Raw genomic sequence first — 19909 nt, forward strand, 5'->3', positions numbered from 1 at the left:
CTACGCCAATGGAGCCAACAACCTCACATGAAAATGATTCAGAACATAGACCACATGATATTACTGCAAATATAGCAACTCATTTGGTGAATGATAAAGCACAGGGTCAAGTCCTGTTAGCCACAGCTCTCATAAAAGCTGAATCACAAAATGGGTCCTCTCAAACCTTGAGAGCTTTGTTGGATCAAGGATCACAAGCGTCCTTTATAACTGAGGGAGCAGCACAGTTACTTCGTTTGAAGAAAGTCGTAGCGAAGACTACTATTGCAGGGATAGGAGGAGGTCACGGTGATATCGTCTCTAGACATGTCGTTAACATTAATTTACAGTCACTGCATGACCCTTCTTTCACCTTAAACGTAACTGCGCATGTTTTGAGTAAACTGACCTCAGTTATGCCGGATTCGAGGTTTGAACTTCAGAATTGGCCAGAAATTCAAAAGATTCGTTTAGCTGACCCACAATTTAATTTACCTAACAAAATTGACATTTTATTAGGAGCGGAAACTTACTGTCATATCCTAAAGGAAGGATTAATCAAGAGCCCTACGGGTTCTGCGGTCGCCCAAGACACACATTTGGGGTGGATTGTATCAGGCTAGGTCAGTAAACAAGAAATGTCTCTTAGTACTCGTAATACGGTTATCACTATGCTTACTCATATCGAAGAAAACGATATGCTAAAACGGTTATGGGAACTTGACGCTGAACCTGTTCTGAGTAAAAAACCTCTCACGCCTGAGGAACAGGCTTGTGAAGACTTTTATATGAAGACGACCGAAAGGGATTCTGAGGGACGATATATCGTTAAGCTACCTTTTCGTTTAGAAAATCCGTCGTGTAAATATGGTAATTCAAAAAATATAGCTATAAAAAGATTGTTAGGATTGGAAAGGAAGTTGGCTAGGGACAGTAAATTAAAACAACAATATGCTGATGTAATAAATGAATATATATCGCTGGGTCATTTAGAAAAAATTACAGATAAGTTGGAATTAAATAAAAGTGATGCGGTTTATTTGCCTCACCACGCAGTGGTAAGACAAGATAAACTGACCACTAAGGTAAGAGTTGTATATGATGCGTCATGTAAGGGAACGAACGGTGTTTCCTTAAATGACAACCTGATGGTAGGACCCACTCTCCAGGCAGATTTGAGACACATTGTCATGAGATGGCGACAACATCCTATCTGCCTGTCTGCAGATATAGTAAAAATGTATCGTCAAATCAAAGTTGCGCGGTCACATAATGACTTTCAAAGAATTGTCTGGAGAAAAGATCCTAGCCAAAATATAGAAGACTTCCGACTATTGACTGTAACTTTCGGAACATCATGCGCTCCTTACTTAGCAGTTAAGTCATTGCATCAAGTTGCTTGCGATGAAGGTCGGGATTATCCATTAGCTGCTGAGAGGATAATGACAGATTTCTACATGGATGATCTGATGACGGGTTGCGAATCTGAAACAGAAATAAAAGAAATATATAAAGAAATGAATAAAGTACTGGAAAAGGGAGGATTTCAGTTACAAAAATGGACAAGTAATAGGATGAACTTATTGGAAGAATTGAAGGAGGAGTCTGGTAAGGATTTGGAAATAAAAATAGATAAGGTAACAAAGATTCTAGGGCTGACTTGGAACCGCTACACTGATAGATTTGATTATTCCGTTAGATTGCCACCTCCTGCTGCATTTGAAACAAAAAGAACAGAAATATCAGAAATATCACGACTTTACGATCCCTTGGGATGGATAACGCCGTGCATTATAACCTCGAAAGTCTTTATTCAAAAATTATGGATTGCTGGCGTGGGCTGGGATGAAGAGCTGCCGCCAGAACTCTTACAAGAATGGAGATATTACAGAGCAGAGCTGGAGAAGTTGGTTGATTTCCATATTCCAAGATGGATAGGTAAGAGGAAGAGCAACATTGCAGTTGAACTTCATGGTTTTAGCGATGCCTCAAACATAGCTTATGCAGCGGTAGTATACTGCAGAATTATAGACTCGAGTGGAGAAATACACTCACATCTTATTACCGCCAAGTCAAAGGTTGCGCCCATAAAACAAATATCTATTCCACGTCTAGAATTATGTGGCTCTCTTCTAGTTACAAAATTATTAATCGAAGTAGCCGAAGTAATGAATATTCCTAAGGCAGATATTCATGCCTGGACAGATTCGTCCGTTGTGCTGGCTTGGTTAAGCGACCACCCAAGTAGGTGGAAGACCTATGTGGCTAATAGAACATCGGAAATACTTAGTTTGATGGATAGCACTCAGTGGGCTCATGTTCAGTCCAAAGACAATCCAGCAGACATCGCTTCTCGTGTATCTCATCAACCATGCTACTTAATAGTGATCTTTGGAAACGAGGACCTGGTTGGCTAAGGAATGAACCGATCCAATATACAAGACCAAGTGCGATACATACTAAAGAGGAGAAGAAGATTGTGAAGGTCCATGCAGTCAATCTAGTATTGGATTTTGACGCGAATTGGGGGTCGAGGTTTTCATCACTAAGAAAATTATTAAGGGTCATAGCTTATTGTAGAAGGTTTTTACAATTAATAAGAAGTCGTAAATCAAATGTTAAATTGAATACTTACCTGACAGTCACAGAAATTCATGAAGCCTTAGAACTTTGTATCAAGCAAAGTCAACAACAGTCGTTTCAAGAAGAATTGTTAGCCCTGAAAAATAAATTACCTATAAATAAAAAAAGTTCATTACATAAATTAAATATATTTATTGATAAAAATTGTATATTGCGCGTCGGGGGTAGACTCAATCAATCTCAGCTACCTGAAGAGACAAAACACCCAATTGTTATTCCTCATGACTCTTGTTTGGCCAAGTTAATTGTAGCAGATGCTTATGAAAAAACCTTCCATGGAGGGCAACAACTGATGCTTAATTTTATACGCAACAGGTACTGGATTGGACGGTTAAAAAATATGGTTCGAGCATATATACACAATTGTGTACCTTGTATTCGCTACGCTGCTCCCACAACCCAACCATTAATGGGCGAGCTTCCAGCTAGCAGGGTGACCCCAAGCAAACCGTTTCTTAACTCTGGAGTCGATTATGCGGGGCCCATTAATATGAGGGTATCAAAAGGTCGCGGACAACGCTCGTATAAGGGCTATATCTGTTTATTTGTCTGTATGGTCACGCGAGCCATACACCTGGAAGCCGTTTCAGACATGACTACTGAAGGTTTTTTGGGAGCTTTTAGACGATTTGTCTCTAGGCGTGGCCATTGCCGACATATTTGGAGCGACAATGGTACCAATTTTGTGGGTGCTGCCAAGGAATTGCAAAATATGTTTGCTCAAGAAAGCTCAATATTTACAAACATTGCAGCGGCTCTTGCTAACTCTCAAACGGAGTGGCATTTTATTCCTCCCCATGCACCAAATTTTGGAGGACTGTGGGAAGCAGGGATAAAAAGTGTAAAGCATCACCTGAAACGCGTAATCGGCGATTCCACCCTCACGTTTGAGGAGATGACCACCGTTCTGGCTGAAATTGAGGCGTGCTTAAATTCTAGGCCCCTATCTCAAAGTAGTAACGATCCAGAAGATCCCATACCATTAACTCCAGGTCACTTTTTGGTCGGTCATCCATTAGTAGTTCCACCTGATTACAATTATGAGGACGTTACACTAAGCACTTTACGCAGGTGGCAATTAGTCCAACGTATGGTGCAACATTTCTGGCGTCGATGGAATCGACGGAATCTCACACAATTTTATCAAAGGCATAAATGGGCTACCCGAACTCCCGAGTTTAATGTAGGCAATATTGTTTTAATAAAAGAAGACAACTTACCTCCAGCTAAATGGCTGTACGGGAAAATCATTCAACTGCACCCGGGAAAGGACAATTTGACGCGCGTTGTCACTATCCGTTGTAAAGGCACTACGATTAAACGTCCAACTTCAAAGCTATGCTTACTACCTGTCACAGAATAAGTCGTTTGACCTTGTTTTATTTTGTTTTCTGTTCTCCTGAGATTTTATAAAGTAGATGTAAGTAGATGTAAGGGATGTAAGGGGGCGCAAACTACACCTTAGTGCCCCAAGCCAACCTCACCTGCCCGTGGTGCATCCTGCCGACCAGCAAACGAGGCTCTGGCGACCGACTGATGGCGGTATAACCATCAACATAATAGGCGTAGCTAAATACCACAGGCCGGTGACGGGCAGCAGCGTCACCGGTGCGAGAAGCTACGCCCTGCGATCGCCAACCCGCCTGCCCAGCGTGGCGATTATGGGCACAACCTCCACATACAGCACACACGCAAGCCACGGCCCCCAGTTCCCGGCAGCCCCGCTATTCCTCGTCATGGTGGCGACGATGGTAACGGCGGGACGGGGGGTGCTAAGAATCACCGGGCTACGGGAGGCCACCACAACCGACTGACCCTTGCGACGTACAACGGACGCACGCTACGGCTTGACTCGCATCTAGCGCAACTTGAGGTAGAACTTGGGAAAATTAGGTGGCACATATTAGGGCTATGTGAAGTCCGTAGAGAGGGAGAGGACACCGTAACCCTCGAATCAGGCCACCTAATGTACTTCCGAGAGGGTGACCAACAATCCCAAGGTGGCGTTGGGTTTCTGGTAAATAAGTCCCTAGTTGACAACGTGGTGGAAATCTCCAGTGTGTCGAACAGGGTAGCGTACCTCATTATAAAGCTCACCGAGAGGTACAGCCTCAAGGTGGTGCAAGCGTACGCACCGACCTCGACACACCCGGACGATGAAGTGGAAGAATTATTCGATGACATATCGAGGGCCCTCCACTTCACCACGAAAACCCACTACAACGTTGTCATGGGGGACTTCAACGCTAAAGTGGGAGTACAGAACTGCAGCGAATCGGTAGTAGGACCCCATGGACTTGGAAGCAGGAATCATAGGGGGCAAATGCTTGTTAACTTCCTCGAACGGGAGGGGCTCTTCTTGATGAACTCCTACTTCAAGAAGCAGCCGCAAAGGAAGTGGACGTGGCAAAGCCCCGACACTATGACGAAAAACGAGATCGACTTCATAATGACGGACAAGAGGCATATATTCAGAGACGTCTCAGTGATTAACAGGTTCAATACCGGTAGTGATCACCGACTCCTCCGAGGCTCTCTGAATATCAATTTTAAGGCCGAGCGCGCCCGTCTGATGAAGTCCACGCTCCGACCAAAGCTGCTCCAAACCATTGCGGGATCTGAAACATTCCAGTCAATCCTGGAGAACCGATTCGCTGCCGTGGAAACCCCAACGGACGTAAACCAGAACCTCGAAAATGTAGTTCGAATTCTCAGGGAAGAAGGCACGAGATATTGTGGCATGCAGCGTAAGGGCAGGAAGTCGAACCTTTCGGAAGAGACTTTGGGGCTCATGAAGAAACGACGTGAAAACCCACCTGTCACTTCGTCAGAGAAACGGCAATTAAACCAAGAGATCAGCAGGCGCGTACGATACGACCTCCGGTGCTCCAATACTCTTGCAATAAAAAGAGCTATTGAGCAGAATCGGGGGTCTAAGGTGTTCGTACAATCTCTTGGAAGGAGCCACCTGACGAAGTTGACCACAGCAAGTGGAGAAGTCGTTTCTTCTAAGCCGGCAGTACTTTCGGAAGTAGAGGACTTCTACGGCCGGTTATACGCATCGCATGCATCTCGACCTGATCCCGAAAATGAGGATCCTAGAGCTACATTAACACGCCATTTCTCCGAAGACCTGCCTGAAGTCAGTATTGGCGAAATCGAGACTGCTCTTGGACAGCTTAAAAATGGAAAAGCCCCTGGAGAGGACGGCGTTACCACAGAGCTATTAAAAGCGGGAGGTAAACCGGTACTTAGGGAACTTCAGACGCTTTTTAACTCTGTCCTCTTCGAAGGGAGAACTCCGGAGGCGTGGAGTAGGAGTGTGGTCGTCCTGTTCTTCAAAAAGGGAGACAAAACCCTGCTGAAGAACTATCGTCCCATATCCCTACTGAGCCATGTCTATAAGCTGTTTTCAAGAGTGATCACGAACCGTCTTGCGCGAAGATTCGACGAATTCCAACCCCCGGAGCAGGCCGGGTTTCGGACCGGATACGGCACCATAGACCACATCCATACAGTGCGGCAGATTATACAGAAGTCCCATGAGTATAATCGGCCCCTGTGTCTTGCATTCGTGGACTATGAGAAGGCCTTTGACTCGGTTGAAATCTGGGCTGTTCTGGAGTCCCTGCAGCGTTGCCAAGTTGAATGTGCGATACATCCAAGTGATGAGATGTCTCTACGAAGCTGCCACCATGTCCGTCCGAGTACAAAATCAGCAAACAAATCCCATACCATTGCATCGAGGAGTGAGACAAGGGGACGTTATTTCCCCCAAATTGTTCACTAATGCAATGGAGGATATGTTCAAGACGCTGAACTGGAAAGGACGTGGCATTAACATCAATGGCGAATACATCTCTCACTTGAGATTCGCAGACGACATCGTCATCGTGGCAGAAACGCTGCAGGACCTACAACAAATGCTGAACGAGCTGGCTGATTCTTCTATGCGTATCGGCCTACGGATGAACTTGGATAAAACCAAGGTCATGTTCAATGAACATGTTCTACCGGAACCGACTACGATACACGGTACCGTTCTCGAAGTTGTTCAAAAATATGTCTACCTCGGGCAGACTCTGCGATTAGGTAGAAACAACCTTGAGGACGAGGTGAATAGAAGAATTCAGCTGGGTTGGGCAGCGTTTGGGAAGTTACGTCGAATCCTAACATCGTCGATCCCACAGTGCCTTAAGAAGAAAGTCTTCAATCAGTGCGTCCTACCCGTCATGACATACGGAGCCGAAACGTGGACACTCACGACAAGGCTGGTCCACCAACTTAAAGTCGCTCAGCGTGCTATGGAAAGGGCTATGCTCGGCGTTTCTTTGAGGGATCGCATCAGAAATGAGGTTATCCGTCAAAGAACCAAAGTCATCGACATAGCCCACCGGATTAGTAAGCTGAAGTGGCAGTGGGCTGGTCATATTTGTCGTAGAACCGACAACCGTTGGGGAAAACGTGTTCTAGAGTGGAGACCGCGTCTCGGCAAACGTAGTGTAGGACGTCCTCAGGCACGGTGGAGTGACGATATACGCAAGGCGGCAGGCAGGAGCTGGATGCGAGTAGCCGGAGAAAGACCACAGTGGCGTGCACTGGGAGAGGCCTATGTCCAACAGTGGACAAAAATAGGCTGTTGATGATGATGATTGATGAGATTTTATAACTTATTATTTTGTAAGTTTCGTTTTGTAATAGCTATAGTTAATATTTATAAAGATAAAAACACATTTGTTAATTTGATTACTTTGTATTTTATATTATTCATTTTATGAGATGAGGATGGATAAAATATAGTTTAAACATGTTACGTAGTGAATTATAAGTACCTTGTTATTGTGTGTTAGAAAATGTTACGCCTGTGAATATGATTGTGTTGTACTAAAAGGTTAAATAAAAAAAAAAATAGTTGTTTAGATATCGTCCACTGTTCAATATTGTGTAATGTTACAGTCCACTTTGTTTCTTGTTGAAGTTTATGGTGGGCGGTACGAAAAGGAAAATGTTCCTTTTGGTGGGCGGAATGTTCAATATCGGTTCGAACTCAACGCCTTCACAAAATATCAATATAATATGAAATAACATTTGATATGTTTAACAATGGTTTCACTAGATGGCGTTGGGACCGAATTGAATCGCGATGATACTTCGCTCACGGATTTGTACATAGTGTTGATTATTTTAATAAAATTTGTCTTGCTCTGAAGTACAGTGTTTTACTAGTCCATAGTTATACTGGGTTCGAGAAGTTTTCGTACGGTATCAGTACATGATCTTGGGTTCCATGAATTCCAAGGCTCGAAAACGGGTCTCTAAAAATTCACGAAATTGTTTATACGTAGGTAGATCATCGGAGAATTGACTCACGTGTAGTTCCCACTGTTTCCTTGATTCTACATCCAACTTCAAACTTACAATGTAAATTACAATTACATCCCAGGAACTGACATCAATCCCAAGATTAGTGAGTTCGTGCAAGCAATCACTAGTGACATCGAGAAGATCCTTTAATAAATGCGCAGATTCAACATTCATATTACGTTGGCTAAATAGTCTTTTTAGAATACAGTTGGATAGAAATTTTTTATTGTTGTATCTGTGCTCCATGCGAAATGTGACATTGTTATATAATTTGATAATAATACAATTTTTGATTGATATGATTGTTAATTTCGTATATACTGAGGACATTTACAGCGCTTAAACTATCATCTACGATAATATGTACACTATCCTGAAAGTAGCCGGTATATTCTCATTCTAAATTTTACTATGAATAACGACTTTCATACATAGTGTTTCTCAGTGAGTTTGTAGAGAAACGACTTCATTATATATAAACGGAAAGTTTTCGTTAAATTGTTATTTATTGATAGAACGCTTTATTTTACGAGCCTCTATTTAACTTCAGCTGTTTGTAGCAGGTCAAATTTTGCCACTGAATTTAAAACAAGTTTCACCGAACCAACTAAGCTGAAAGTTGGACACAGTTTAGATTCTGTTAACAATAACGTATACTAAATATTGTATCTTGTTCAAAGTGCGATTGTATAATACGCTTTCTTTAAAGTTTTATTTAACTTAATATACCATTACATTATAATGTCAAAATATAACTGTTAAATGACTTTGAACCATAAAATTCTGCTTACAATTTAACGCATTACTTTTCGATACATTATAATATATCATATTTAATTAAAGTTACATTATAAATAATCTAACCTAACCAAAAGGTTATTAACGATGGAATTTTTTACTTTCGACAATTTCACAAAATAGATATTATCTAGCTGTAGCTTATCAGCTACAATCTACAGATAATATCTATTAATAATAATTACAAGAAATATATAATATGCTATAATAAGCTAGTAATACTAACTTTAGTCACTAAAAATACTTTCTTTTATTTATTTGCGATTCGTAAGCTTACAAGGAATACTTTCTTTAACATTTAAAAGTTTAATTACACTAATTGAGTCATTAAGTGTTTAACAACATTTAAATTGCACTTTATTTAACAGATAAATTATGTCGGCCTTAAAAAACAGACATATGTTAAGCAAGCAGTGAGATCACATCAATAATTCACTACGGCTATAATCAAATTCACTTAAGAAGTCACACGGCCGTGAGGATCATCGGGCGATAATTTATTCTTACATTAATCTCTTTCAAGGACCTTGAACGCACATGATACGAAAGATTAACGAAAGTTCTTATTTTTGAATTCATAAATAATAAGGCTGTTAACAAAACAGGTCACATAGATATTTGCGCTACGAGGGATATAAGCATTCCTTACGTCATCGATGCGTCACGCATGGGAACTAAGATGCTTTGTCCCTTGTCCTGTAATCAAACTGACCCACTTGTTCGCATACCGGAACATAGCAATACAAAATATATGTGAATGACCATTAAATAATCTATATTTGTAGTCTTTAAGTTTGTCTTAATAATATCATATTAAATATTCTCTTGCAAAACATTCTATTTTCAAAAGGCAACAATATTTTTTTTTGTCACTGTTCTATTTTAAAAATCGTTCTGTCTATTACTTAGGCACTGTAGTCCGAACTCAAATAATCCAAACTCAATGAAACATCATAAAATAAAAATAAATGCTTTACAAACTAGTTTATTATTATTGCTATATAGGTAATTATACATTGTTTCGTTGTCATTAATAGTTAGTAAATGAATAAAAAAATAAAAGAAGATCACAGAACATTCGATTTTACACATTACTTTATAACAGATACATTTATATACAGATATTATTAAAATAAAAATCGATACTACATATATATTAAAGATAACTTATATGTTTACGTCTAAAAATACATGATAATTAAATGTAATCAAACATGTTCTGTGCCAAAAGCCCAGCACACAGCACACAACGCAACATCTATTTTACTTTGTTTTCGCTTTCCACTGATCCGAACTTTAATGATCAAAGCAAACGTTTAATTACCTAATCAACACATTCACGTAACGCTCTATTTATGTTTCTCAATTTGGTTTACACATGTCGTGGTAACCTTTAAGTACAACCGCACTTAATTTACGCCCTATAAGTATAGCTTTTTAAATGTTATGTCGTTTTGATTGTCTTAAATAAATCTACCTAAAGGGACCGTTATATTAATATATTTATGTATAATACGTGTTAATTATGACAACCCTTTTTATACCATAAATTTACGAGAAAAAGTAACACGTTTGAACTGACTTCAAAAGAGAGATTGTCACCTTACTGGACTTGTACTTTTTTTTAGGCTTTTTCTATATAAAGTACCATTGTAAGTGAAATCCCTTTACTGCACTGTAAGTAATAAATAGAATTACATATACGTATTAAGGTCAATTTTTTTATGGCCACCAGATGGTAAGTGGTCACCATCGCCGTTAGACAATGACCCTGTAAGAAATATTAACTATTCCTTACATCGTTAATGTGCCACCAACCTTGGGAACTAAGATGTTATGTCCCTTGTGCCCGTAGTTGCACTGGCTCACTCACCCTTCAGACCGGAACACAACAATAGTGAGTATTGTTATTTGGCGGTAGAATAACTGATGAGTGGGTGGTACCTACCCAGACGGACTTGCACAGAGCCCTACCACCAAGATTCATATAAACAAATTTTAAATTATTTACTTTATATGTCTATTTATTATTGCTACAAACTTGACCCTACGTGGATTCTCCTCGACCATAGCCTTCTAGCGTAGTCTCAGATATTATAATTTTTACTAATACGTAATATCCCAGCAACATATAAAAATTCATTTTTATTTATAGAGACAACTTAAACGTAAGCCCTTACGGAAGTCGGAATTTATTTAAAGAGCTTGGATATCCAATGGGTAACACGTCCTCTTTCGAAATTATGGGCATGTGGCACCGATAATTTGTGCTAAACGAAGAAGTGTAAGTATTGAAAGTATGCGACACAGACAATATATCGAGCGTTCAGAAGTGAAACAGATTAAAAATAAATATATAAAATACTTTTTACAGTTTACTAAGAAGCCAGAAACAACTCTAACTTTGAATTTATCTAAACATAAATAAACCATCAAGATAAATGTTGAAGTAAACAACTTACTCAGTTAAGTTTTCAAATTCAAATAGCACATCGAACGCTTTTAACAAATTACAAGTCACGCTAAGTCAAAAAGAAAAACTTAATGGCGCTTAAATTCAGTTTAGCGCGCTTTTGTTTTTTTTTATTAGCCTGTTTATGGACAAAGGAAACTCTTAACATACATTATATAAAGTAAAAATATTTGAAAAACGAAAAAATCATATAATATTGTGTTTATTTTTTGGAGATGTTCTCATATTCTTGAAATTAGAATTTACCAATAAGATAGACAGAAGATAGGCAGATACATACTGTAAACAGTTATAGCGAGGAAAAATAAAAATACTTACAAATGCTTAATTACTAAACATAATGTAATAATTAATTCGAATTATTTTTTATTATTTAATAAAATAAAAGAAATAGCTCGTTTCGTCAAACATACATAAAACATAAATATTTTAAAATATAAGTAAAGTTAGAATTATTTAAATTAACCAATCATTGCCACTTTTGGCATCTAAATAAAAAAAATGGAATATTAAAGGAATTTCTGTCGCTTGGTTGACAAAGTTCCGAAATCTTCTAAGCTCGACTGGATTGCATTAATCATATCTTATAATTGTACTTAAATGCTACTATATTGCACATCTGTTTATTATCTTTATAAATATTAGTCGGGAATAAATGTGTAACACATTCACACACTTGTACTACAAACGCTATGTAATCAATTTATCAAGTCATTACTTGCAAGATTGTTCTAAGTGCCTTTAGATTCCTGCGTCAAGTGCAATTGCTTTGCTTTTTTTATTGCAAAAATAGGCAGACTCAGACTGGCAAATGAGCCACCTGATGGTAAGTCGTCGTCACCTCTGCCTGTAGACATTGATGGCGTAAAAAAATTACCACTCCTTAAATTGCCTTATTTAGGGCACTTAGGATTACTATCATTGCTTACCAAATCTCTTATTTATATTTATTTCCCTTTGTTTTGTTTCTTTTTTTCATAGTTCATGTATGTTCTTTATAAAAATAAAGAACATATTACTTAATCTAAGTTAGTTATTTTTTAAACTTTTTTTATAATTGTGCCGCATAAATGAGCATTTGTTTTTTTCTTTCTCAAACACTGCTACTACCAGACAACGACCCGTCACTGAGAATATGATGGCTTCAAAAACATTAACGATTTTATTGCCCTGACCAAGGACTTGAATCCTAGACTATGTGATCTGTTACCAATCATCAAAATCAATCAATTGACTCAGCGTGGTAGCAGTAGATAGATCCAAATAATAAAAAAAAAAAAAAAAATGCTAGTTAAATAACTTTGTTTGTTTTTTGATTGTATTTAGCACAATAGATTTTCAACTCTCGGCACTTGAGTGTGCTCCTCTCATTTACAAACGACAAAAGATTTAACCGAAGTACTCGTTATAAGCTGCTTGGAACACTGGCGAGAATGCTAGCAAAATTTTATCCCTAAATCGCTATTATTCAGTCTGTTGAAATAATTGCTTGCTCCGTTTATTAAGAGATGTTTTATTCCTTGTTAATTCTAAAAGCGAATTGGAGCACAAAAAATTAACAAAACATAAAATAATTTCGATAGCTTCATTCGAATTATTTGTATTATCTGTTTCTACATTAAGACTAAAATACCGAAGCTAATTTAAGATACTTAATTATAAATAAGTTTTAATAATTGATAAAGTTATTAATTTCGGGATATTTACCATGTTTTTTATTATTGTTCGGTGGAGCTCGATATTTCGACATTGTCTACGAATGTCTTGTTCACGAGACTGAAGTGTGCGGGTAGATGCTGATAATGTTAGAGGTGTCCGTATCGAACTACCTCCTTTCTTGTACGTTTGCTACGTAAACACCGATCACCACTACTATTGTCACTTTCACCCCTACCATTGTCACTAGTTGAATTTATTTTATATACACTCGAAACTCGATCCCGTGTTCTAATAAAATCCTATAAAGTTTTAATTGATTAAAACTAAACTAGATAAAGTATTATTTAGCTCTCATTGGAGATTAGTAAATAAATATAATAAAATAGTAATCGCTAATTAAAAGTTTTATTTTCATTTTTATCTGAGTGATGGTAAGTATACCACCACCCATAGACGCATCGTAAACTTGGGAGCTAAGATACAATATCCCTTGAGCCAGTAATTATACTGGCTTACATACTCTTCAAACCAAACTATAATAATACCAAATATTACTGCTGTGCGGAATATATAATGGGCGATACTTAAGGTCAGAGGGAGGGGTACAAAACCATACCACGGTGGTGAAAGCGTTAAATTATTTAACATTTTTAATAAAGTTACAGCATAACGTAATACAAGGCAAAGTAAAACAAGCAAAATTATTATACGAATACATTGAAATATTAAAAGCGATATAAATACAAGCTTCCTGTGTTCAACGAATGATTAAGGCTGAACACATAACTTCTAATAAGTCCTTAATCCGAGGTGCGCCAAAGATTCCGAGTCACATCGAATGTTAAAAATAATTGATTACAGCTGCAACACAATTCAAGCTCGGCTGTCTCAAAAATGTTATTTAACGAAGTTGAAGAAGAACTGTTAGAGCACTGTATGATGTTTTCACGATCTAAAAAATAAAATTAATAATGAAATAGTTTAACGTATTTCCTATAAGCCTAGAAATACAATAAAATCATTATATAATTAATACTATATTGACTAAACAACTCATGCCAAAAAAAGGCCCTATTGTCTTTCTTGTTTGTTTACCTCACACGTATTCAAATTATATAAAAAACAAATGAATATCGTATTATTATATCTCTCATGTAAGTCATCATAAGCCTATGTGTAATAATAGAAATATTATAAAGTTTTACATTCCATATTATAAATAAATAGCCTTTCCTTGTTCAAACATAGACAGCAATAAGAAATGTCGCTTGTCCTATTTGTCTATTTACCGATAGCAAGTTGTTCTTACATTTGCATACGCTTCCAAAGAGAGGTCGTACATGCCTCCAGCGGATAGTCCAGTGGGCTTGTGAGCACGGGCCAGTATTAGTAAAATAGATGTTCGTACCCCCGGCGCCATTACGATACCGTTCTCCCATCCCGAACAATATACTGCTTCACTTATACTTTCACTCTGAATTGTAAATAATAGTTTTAGTAGTAAGTTATTAATATTATTATTATATACGAAATAAAAAAATGGTTTTATTTCGAATTAGAACTTAAATCATAGTTAATGTACATATTGATCTCTCAGCACAAATTCTGTAATGTCCCCATTGGCGTTCAAGTTTGCTCCGTAACAAATAATATCAAATTAATTTCAGTGGTTGACCGTGAGAGAGCAACAGACAGAGAGACAGACTGAGTTGTGAGAGATTGAGTTCCTTTCATTTTTATACTATTAGTGTAGATAATACATAAAAGACAACATCTACTATTAATAATATAAAAATGCCTTCGCGGGAATGCGCTGTAACTTTTGGTATAAGTTTCATGTGCCACAGTTTAGCAGATTTTATCCGTTCGAGGACTTCTTCTCGTTTATTGGTATATGTAGTTAAATATATGTGATCATACCTGAATCTTTATCTCTTCGCACCATCTACAGATTATATAAAGGACGAACATATTGTATCCGAGATAAAAGAGGCTCATAAGTCCTTTCGTCATATTGACATCCACCGACTGAACAAAAATACATAATATGTTTTAAATTCCGCATAAACATATTTCCACGACTTCATAAGTTAACTATTGTATAAGTGCAATTCATTAAAGATGCATCTCTGTCTATTTCCTCATTATTTTATGTAATTTAAAAAATATACTAGTTTTAATGACGTCAGTATCCTTACCGTTGTAACTTGAAAGCTTATGGAACAAATAAGTGTTGTACTAGTCGCCAGCTGAATCAACATGGGTATGCTCATTAAATCGCGAAGTTTCAAAGTATTCCTGAGAATATGTAACAAAAAATTCGTTTATAATATAAAAAGTAGCAACAGCTTGTCAAAGGCTTTGAGCTTATTTCATCAAACTGCTCGAATGAGAATTACACACATTTGTCAGAATGTCATCTGATACCGTTAACTTTAATGATATCCGAAAACCTACACCTATATTACATGAAATAAAGTTAATTTATTTATTCGTCGTAAGTTATATCAGATATGTTCAAGGGATCTACTTTAATCCATAAGCATATAACTTTTGCCATTGAATTTAGCAGTTATACGTACATTTATACTGTTTTACAGAACTATTGACCAGGATTGTCTAGATGGTATGGTATTAAATAAATATTCACCAAAATTTTTCCAGAAATATCCATTAATTTTATCATGTGAAACTATAAATTTATTATTATTTGTTTTTTTAATTGATACTTTTTTTTAAATATTTTTAAAGAAAAACGCGAAAACACAAAAATGGTTCACTTTTAAATATAGGGGGTTAAAATTATTGCAAATAGTCACTCAGTCAATCTATCACCTCTTAACGGGAAAATATCGAACAACCAATAACCCTGTATAATAATGATCGTTAAAAGAAGATGAAATTGTTGATGCGGGAAAATGGAATTATATTTTTTCTAAAGGTAAGGTAAGTCAAGTCTTACAAGAAACGTCAAATGCAGAAATAGATACCACTTGACTCTTGATTATTTGAAATTATACATTCGTTTTGAGTTATTCTCATCTCAGACAGTTTCTGTGTAATAATATCAAGAATTTGAGAAAGTTCTTTTCTTAAAGTATAGAGTAAAAGATGAATACTTACTTTAATATGAGCGTATGTTGATCCACCAAATTACCTAATCTACACTTGTACACTTGAGTAAATTCTTTATTCAAATGTAAATTATTCAAATCGATATCTAAAAGTGAAGATCTAAATGGTTAATCTGGGAAAATATCATATATGACGAAAAATATTTCACTGTTTTCTGACTTGAACTAATATAGAATTTTACCATTTATGCTATTATTAAATGTTACATTTACCAATTAACTTACCTTTAAAATTTCTTTGGCAATCACTTATTATGTTCTTGAAACAGTCGTTAAGTATGGAAAATTGACAAAGCAAATGCATTAAGTGCGCTTGTACGTTGAGATCGTTTGTCATAACAAAATAACATATTAAGGAAAACACTATCAGTGTAAAGATGTAGGTGATCGCGTATAGAACCGGTGTTCTATAATCAAATGGTAATCTAATCGAAACCATTAAATTGTAATCCAGGTCATCCACAAGAGGGTAAATCTGCCTAAAAAATTATAATGATAAATTTAATTTTAGACCCAAAAATTCATTACTTTTTTATAATTAAGTCAAGTCCTTACTTTATTATAATAATGAACATACCATGCAATGACAGTGCTAGTTCCTATCCCCAACAGTAATTTTAGCCACGTATCGTTCCTTGTCCGCCAGGTTTCCAGTATATTTTTCCTCTCTTCAGTCGATAAATCAAAATTCCCTGACTCCATGGAAGAAGCAAGACTTTTGAATATGTGCCTTTTGGAAGTCTAAAATTAAATCTTACTTAACGTAATTTAGTAACGGATTAAAAAAACTTATAAACGTACTTTACAGTAATCAAGCAAAAAATAATGAAGTGTTAGTTGCGTGTATGGAAATAAGATAGAACAACGATATTGAAGGTTATTTCATAAATTTAAGGTAAATAGCAAGAGATTGTTAGACAAGTTGAGTTTATATGGAGATGGAGAAACAAGTGAGATTGAGTGTTAAATACCAGTTCTTGCCGTTACACCCAAACATAGTTGTAGAACAACTTGAAACAGCACAGACCCAGGCTATGAAGGATAAAACTGAGTTACTTAAGGCGGGTGGAATTCCCGTTCTAAAACACTCCGGTAATGAGGAGCAGGAGTCTGTTCTATTGTTTTTTAATTCTTAATGTTATAATATACTATCTTATTCACCCTTTAATCCAAATAATAATAAAAAAGAGGAGTCAGTTTTTTTAATCTTCTACTGACAAAAAGAATGTGATTGTAGTTAGTCGAGAGAGCATATATTTACTTACTATTTATTTATTTTAATGTTATTGGAAACCCTTAGGGTTCTACAAAGAAGACTAAATTGCTTAGTCACATTGGTCGATTCTGTACATATATTTTATATGTTTAAACATATTAAAAAAAACGATGGTAAGGTTTTTTGCAAGCTCGTCTAGGTACCACCCACTCAACAGATATTCTACCGCCAAACAATAGAACTTAGTATCGTTGTGTTCCGGTTTGAAAGATGAGTGAGCCAGTGTAACTACAGGCACTAGGGACATACAATCTTAGTCCTAAGGTTGGTGGCGCTTTGGCGATGTAAGGAATTGTTCATATTTCTAACAGCGCGAATGTCTATGAAAGGTGGTGACCAACTACCATCAGGAGGCCTATATGCTCGTCCGCTAACCAATAGTATAAAAAAATAAGATTTACCAGTACTCTGTACTTGCAAAAAGAACCCAGTTGTATCAAGATAATATTAATTGCATCTATAACTCCATCGATAGTCCAAGTAATACTGAAGAAGTTCCAAAATTCAGAGCATACGAGCAACAGTAATAGAGTTTTCACTGTCGTACTATATATCCAATAAGCCACACTGTGGTCAGAAGTTGAAAGACCTAAAAAATATTAATTACCTTTTTTGGGAGGATATTTAATTAGACTCATGTTGATTATTATTAAAAATTAATTCAAATAAAAAAAATCATCATAATCCTCCTGCCCTTATCCAAATATACTTAGGATCTGCGCAGCATTCATCTTCTTCTTCCATACTTATCTGTCTGACGTCATCTCACAAGTAACATTCTTTCCAGCCATATCATATCAATAAAATAAGATTTATGATTAATTAAAATATATCAACCGTAAATATATGTGACGCGATAAATATATTCGAAAAATTGTATTTCGAGATTTCCACTTGCTGATTTTATAGCATCGGTGTCTGTGAGTTTTTTCCATATTGAATTTAAAATCTTCATTTTAGTTAATTCGCTTGATCTGTACTTTATCACATCGAGGCGATACAGCTCGTATAATGTAATATACTACGAAAATTGAGTTTAAATAGTCCATTGTTCGTTTCCATTTGTATATAATTTCTCAGCATAAAATGTTATAATGTAATATAAATATTTGATTGTAGATTTTTTCATTTTGGTTGTAATGCTTATACAATATTAACAAAGAATCGTAAGTACTCATTTTTAAGAAAAAAATAATGAGAAAAAATATAGAAACATTTTCGACCGACTTCCAAAAGGAGGAGGTTATCAATTCGTCTGTATTTTTTTTGTTTTTTATGTTTGTTACCTCATAACTTTTCACTGGGTGGACCGATTTTGATAATTTTTTTTGTTTGAAAGGAAGTGCTTCCCGTGGGGTCCCATTTTTTTTTTTTTTCCGATGATGGTATCCATATGAAAACGACATAAGTCTTAAATTTGCATTATGTATATGCGCGACAAATTGGTGAATAACTGAAAATCACGTTAACCAATTTTGATAATTCTTTTTTTATTATAATGTTAGCGATAAAAACATCACCGGTGTTGTGGTCACGTGTCCTACTATTGTAAAACTATAAAAGAGCATGACAAAGGGGGGATCGGACACTTTTTCTTGAGCACTCGTAACGTACAGACGTTGACGAGACCTTTTTTGTAGTCCTAATCTTTGTTCTATATTTTTGTGTGTTTATTAGAATAAATAATTGCTAGAACATTTATGTAAAGTTTTGTTTGTTGATTTAAAGATATTCTTATGAGAGATTTAATAGTTTTGTTTTTATTCGTATTTAAGTTTAATTGTTAAATTGATTATAAATAAGAAACCTTTTAATTTTGAGTAGTTTTATTTTTTTTTAATTTAATTATTTGCTTTTTGCTAACATCAGAAGTGGGATCTGGCTCCATAGCTAGATTTCCTTTTGATTTGGCATTCTGACTAGGGTTCATTAACTGCCTCTGACTAAGATGTCAGGCACAAGTAAGAGACAACGAGGTAAAAATACTAATGACACACTAATACAAGGTTTAGAACAGCAGTTGCAGGCAATTCTAGATCGTCTCAATGCCTTGGAGGATAGCTCCAGCAACGGGCGTTTAAGCAATGCAGTGGCTCAGGCTTCTGGATCAGGTACTGCTGATGTGTTGCCTGTGCTACCACCAACACCTGATCACTCGGAATCAGAAATACAGCCAGCATCACCACTGCCGCGTCCAACCGAGGTATCCGATAGTGCTAGTCTGGACATGTCTGTGCGGCCGGGACCATCGGTATCCTCCGATACCATTGTGAGTGAGGTGACCGACAGGATTGTTAACGCCATCAACTTAATCCCGGTAAGATCCACTCATATTTATATCTCAAATTTTGACCCGCAATATAATGATATAGATGCATGGTGTGATGAAGTCGATCACGTACGTATCCTTAACAAATGGGACGATAGGGAGTGTTTATCTCATATTGGTAATTGCCTTAAAGGGGACGCGAAATTATGGTTAAACGAGTGGGTTACAAGTAATCGTACGTGGTCCAACTTTAAAAAGGACTTTAAGGCCTTGTGCCCTCGTAAAGTTGACATCGCAAACATATTGTTTGAAGT

The 19909-nt window shown here is 36.6% G+C and overlaps 3 protein-coding genes across 3 annotated transcripts; 2 read left to right on the plus strand and 1 right to left on the minus strand.

Moving 5' to 3' along the window:
- Nucleotides 1–1217: 1217 nt before the first annotated feature.
- On the plus strand, nt 1218–2396 carry LOC124532468. The gene has a single exon (XM_047107374.1). It carries the CDS (start codon nt 1218–1220, stop codon nt 2394–2396), a length of 1179 nt encoding a protein of 392 aa, XP_046963330.1.
- An 818-nt stretch (nt 2397–3214) lies between these two features.
- On the plus strand, nt 3215–3985 carry LOC124532469. Its single transcript, XM_047107375.1, has one exon. It carries the CDS (start codon nt 3215–3217, stop codon nt 3983–3985), a length of 771 nt encoding a protein of 256 aa, XP_046963331.1.
- A 9832-nt stretch (nt 3986–13817) lies between these two features.
- Nucleotides 13818–18281, minus strand: LOC124532401 (odorant receptor 13a-like). Its single transcript, XM_047107302.1, has 9 exons — nt 18164–18281; nt 17728–17915; nt 16624–16791; nt 16276–16525; nt 16040–16136; nt 15115–15214; nt 14837–14944; nt 14226–14390; nt 13818–13868 (listed from the first exon to the last, which is right to left on the minus strand). Exons 1-9 carry the CDS (start codon nt 18279–18281, stop codon nt 13818–13820), a joined length of 1245 nt encoding a protein of 414 aa, XP_046963258.1.
- Nucleotides 18282–19909: the final 1628 nt, after the last annotated feature.

The sequence above is a fragment of the Vanessa cardui genome, chromosome 9 (genome assembly GCF_905220365.1).
Source record: "Vanessa cardui chromosome 9, ilVanCard2.1, whole genome shotgun sequence".
Classification (NCBI taxonomy): Eukaryota; Metazoa; Arthropoda; class Insecta; order Lepidoptera; family Nymphalidae; genus Vanessa; species Vanessa cardui.

Excerpts from the sequence above, each read along its gene's own strand:
- LOC124532468 (XM_047107374.1), top strand. The coding sequence starts at position 1,218 with ATGTATCGTCAAATCAAAGTTGCGCGGTCACATAATGACTTTCAAAGA.
- LOC124532469 (XM_047107375.1), top strand. The coding sequence starts at position 3,215 with ATGACTACTGAAGGTTTTTTGGGAGCTTTTAGACGATTTGTCTCTAGG.
- LOC124532401 (XM_047107302.1), bottom strand. The coding sequence starts at position 18,281 with ATGAAGATTTTAAATTCAATATGGAAAAAACTCACAGACACCGATGCT. Across the intron at positions 16,792-17,727 it reads TTTGCAAGTACAGAGTACTG|ACTTCCAAAAGGCACATATT; the intron begins GTAAATCTTATT and ends ATTTAATTTTAG. Across the intron at positions 13,869-14,225 it reads CTTTGGAAGCGTATGCAAAT|ATCGTGAAAACATCATACAG; the intron begins GTAAGAACAACT and ends TTTATTTTTTAG.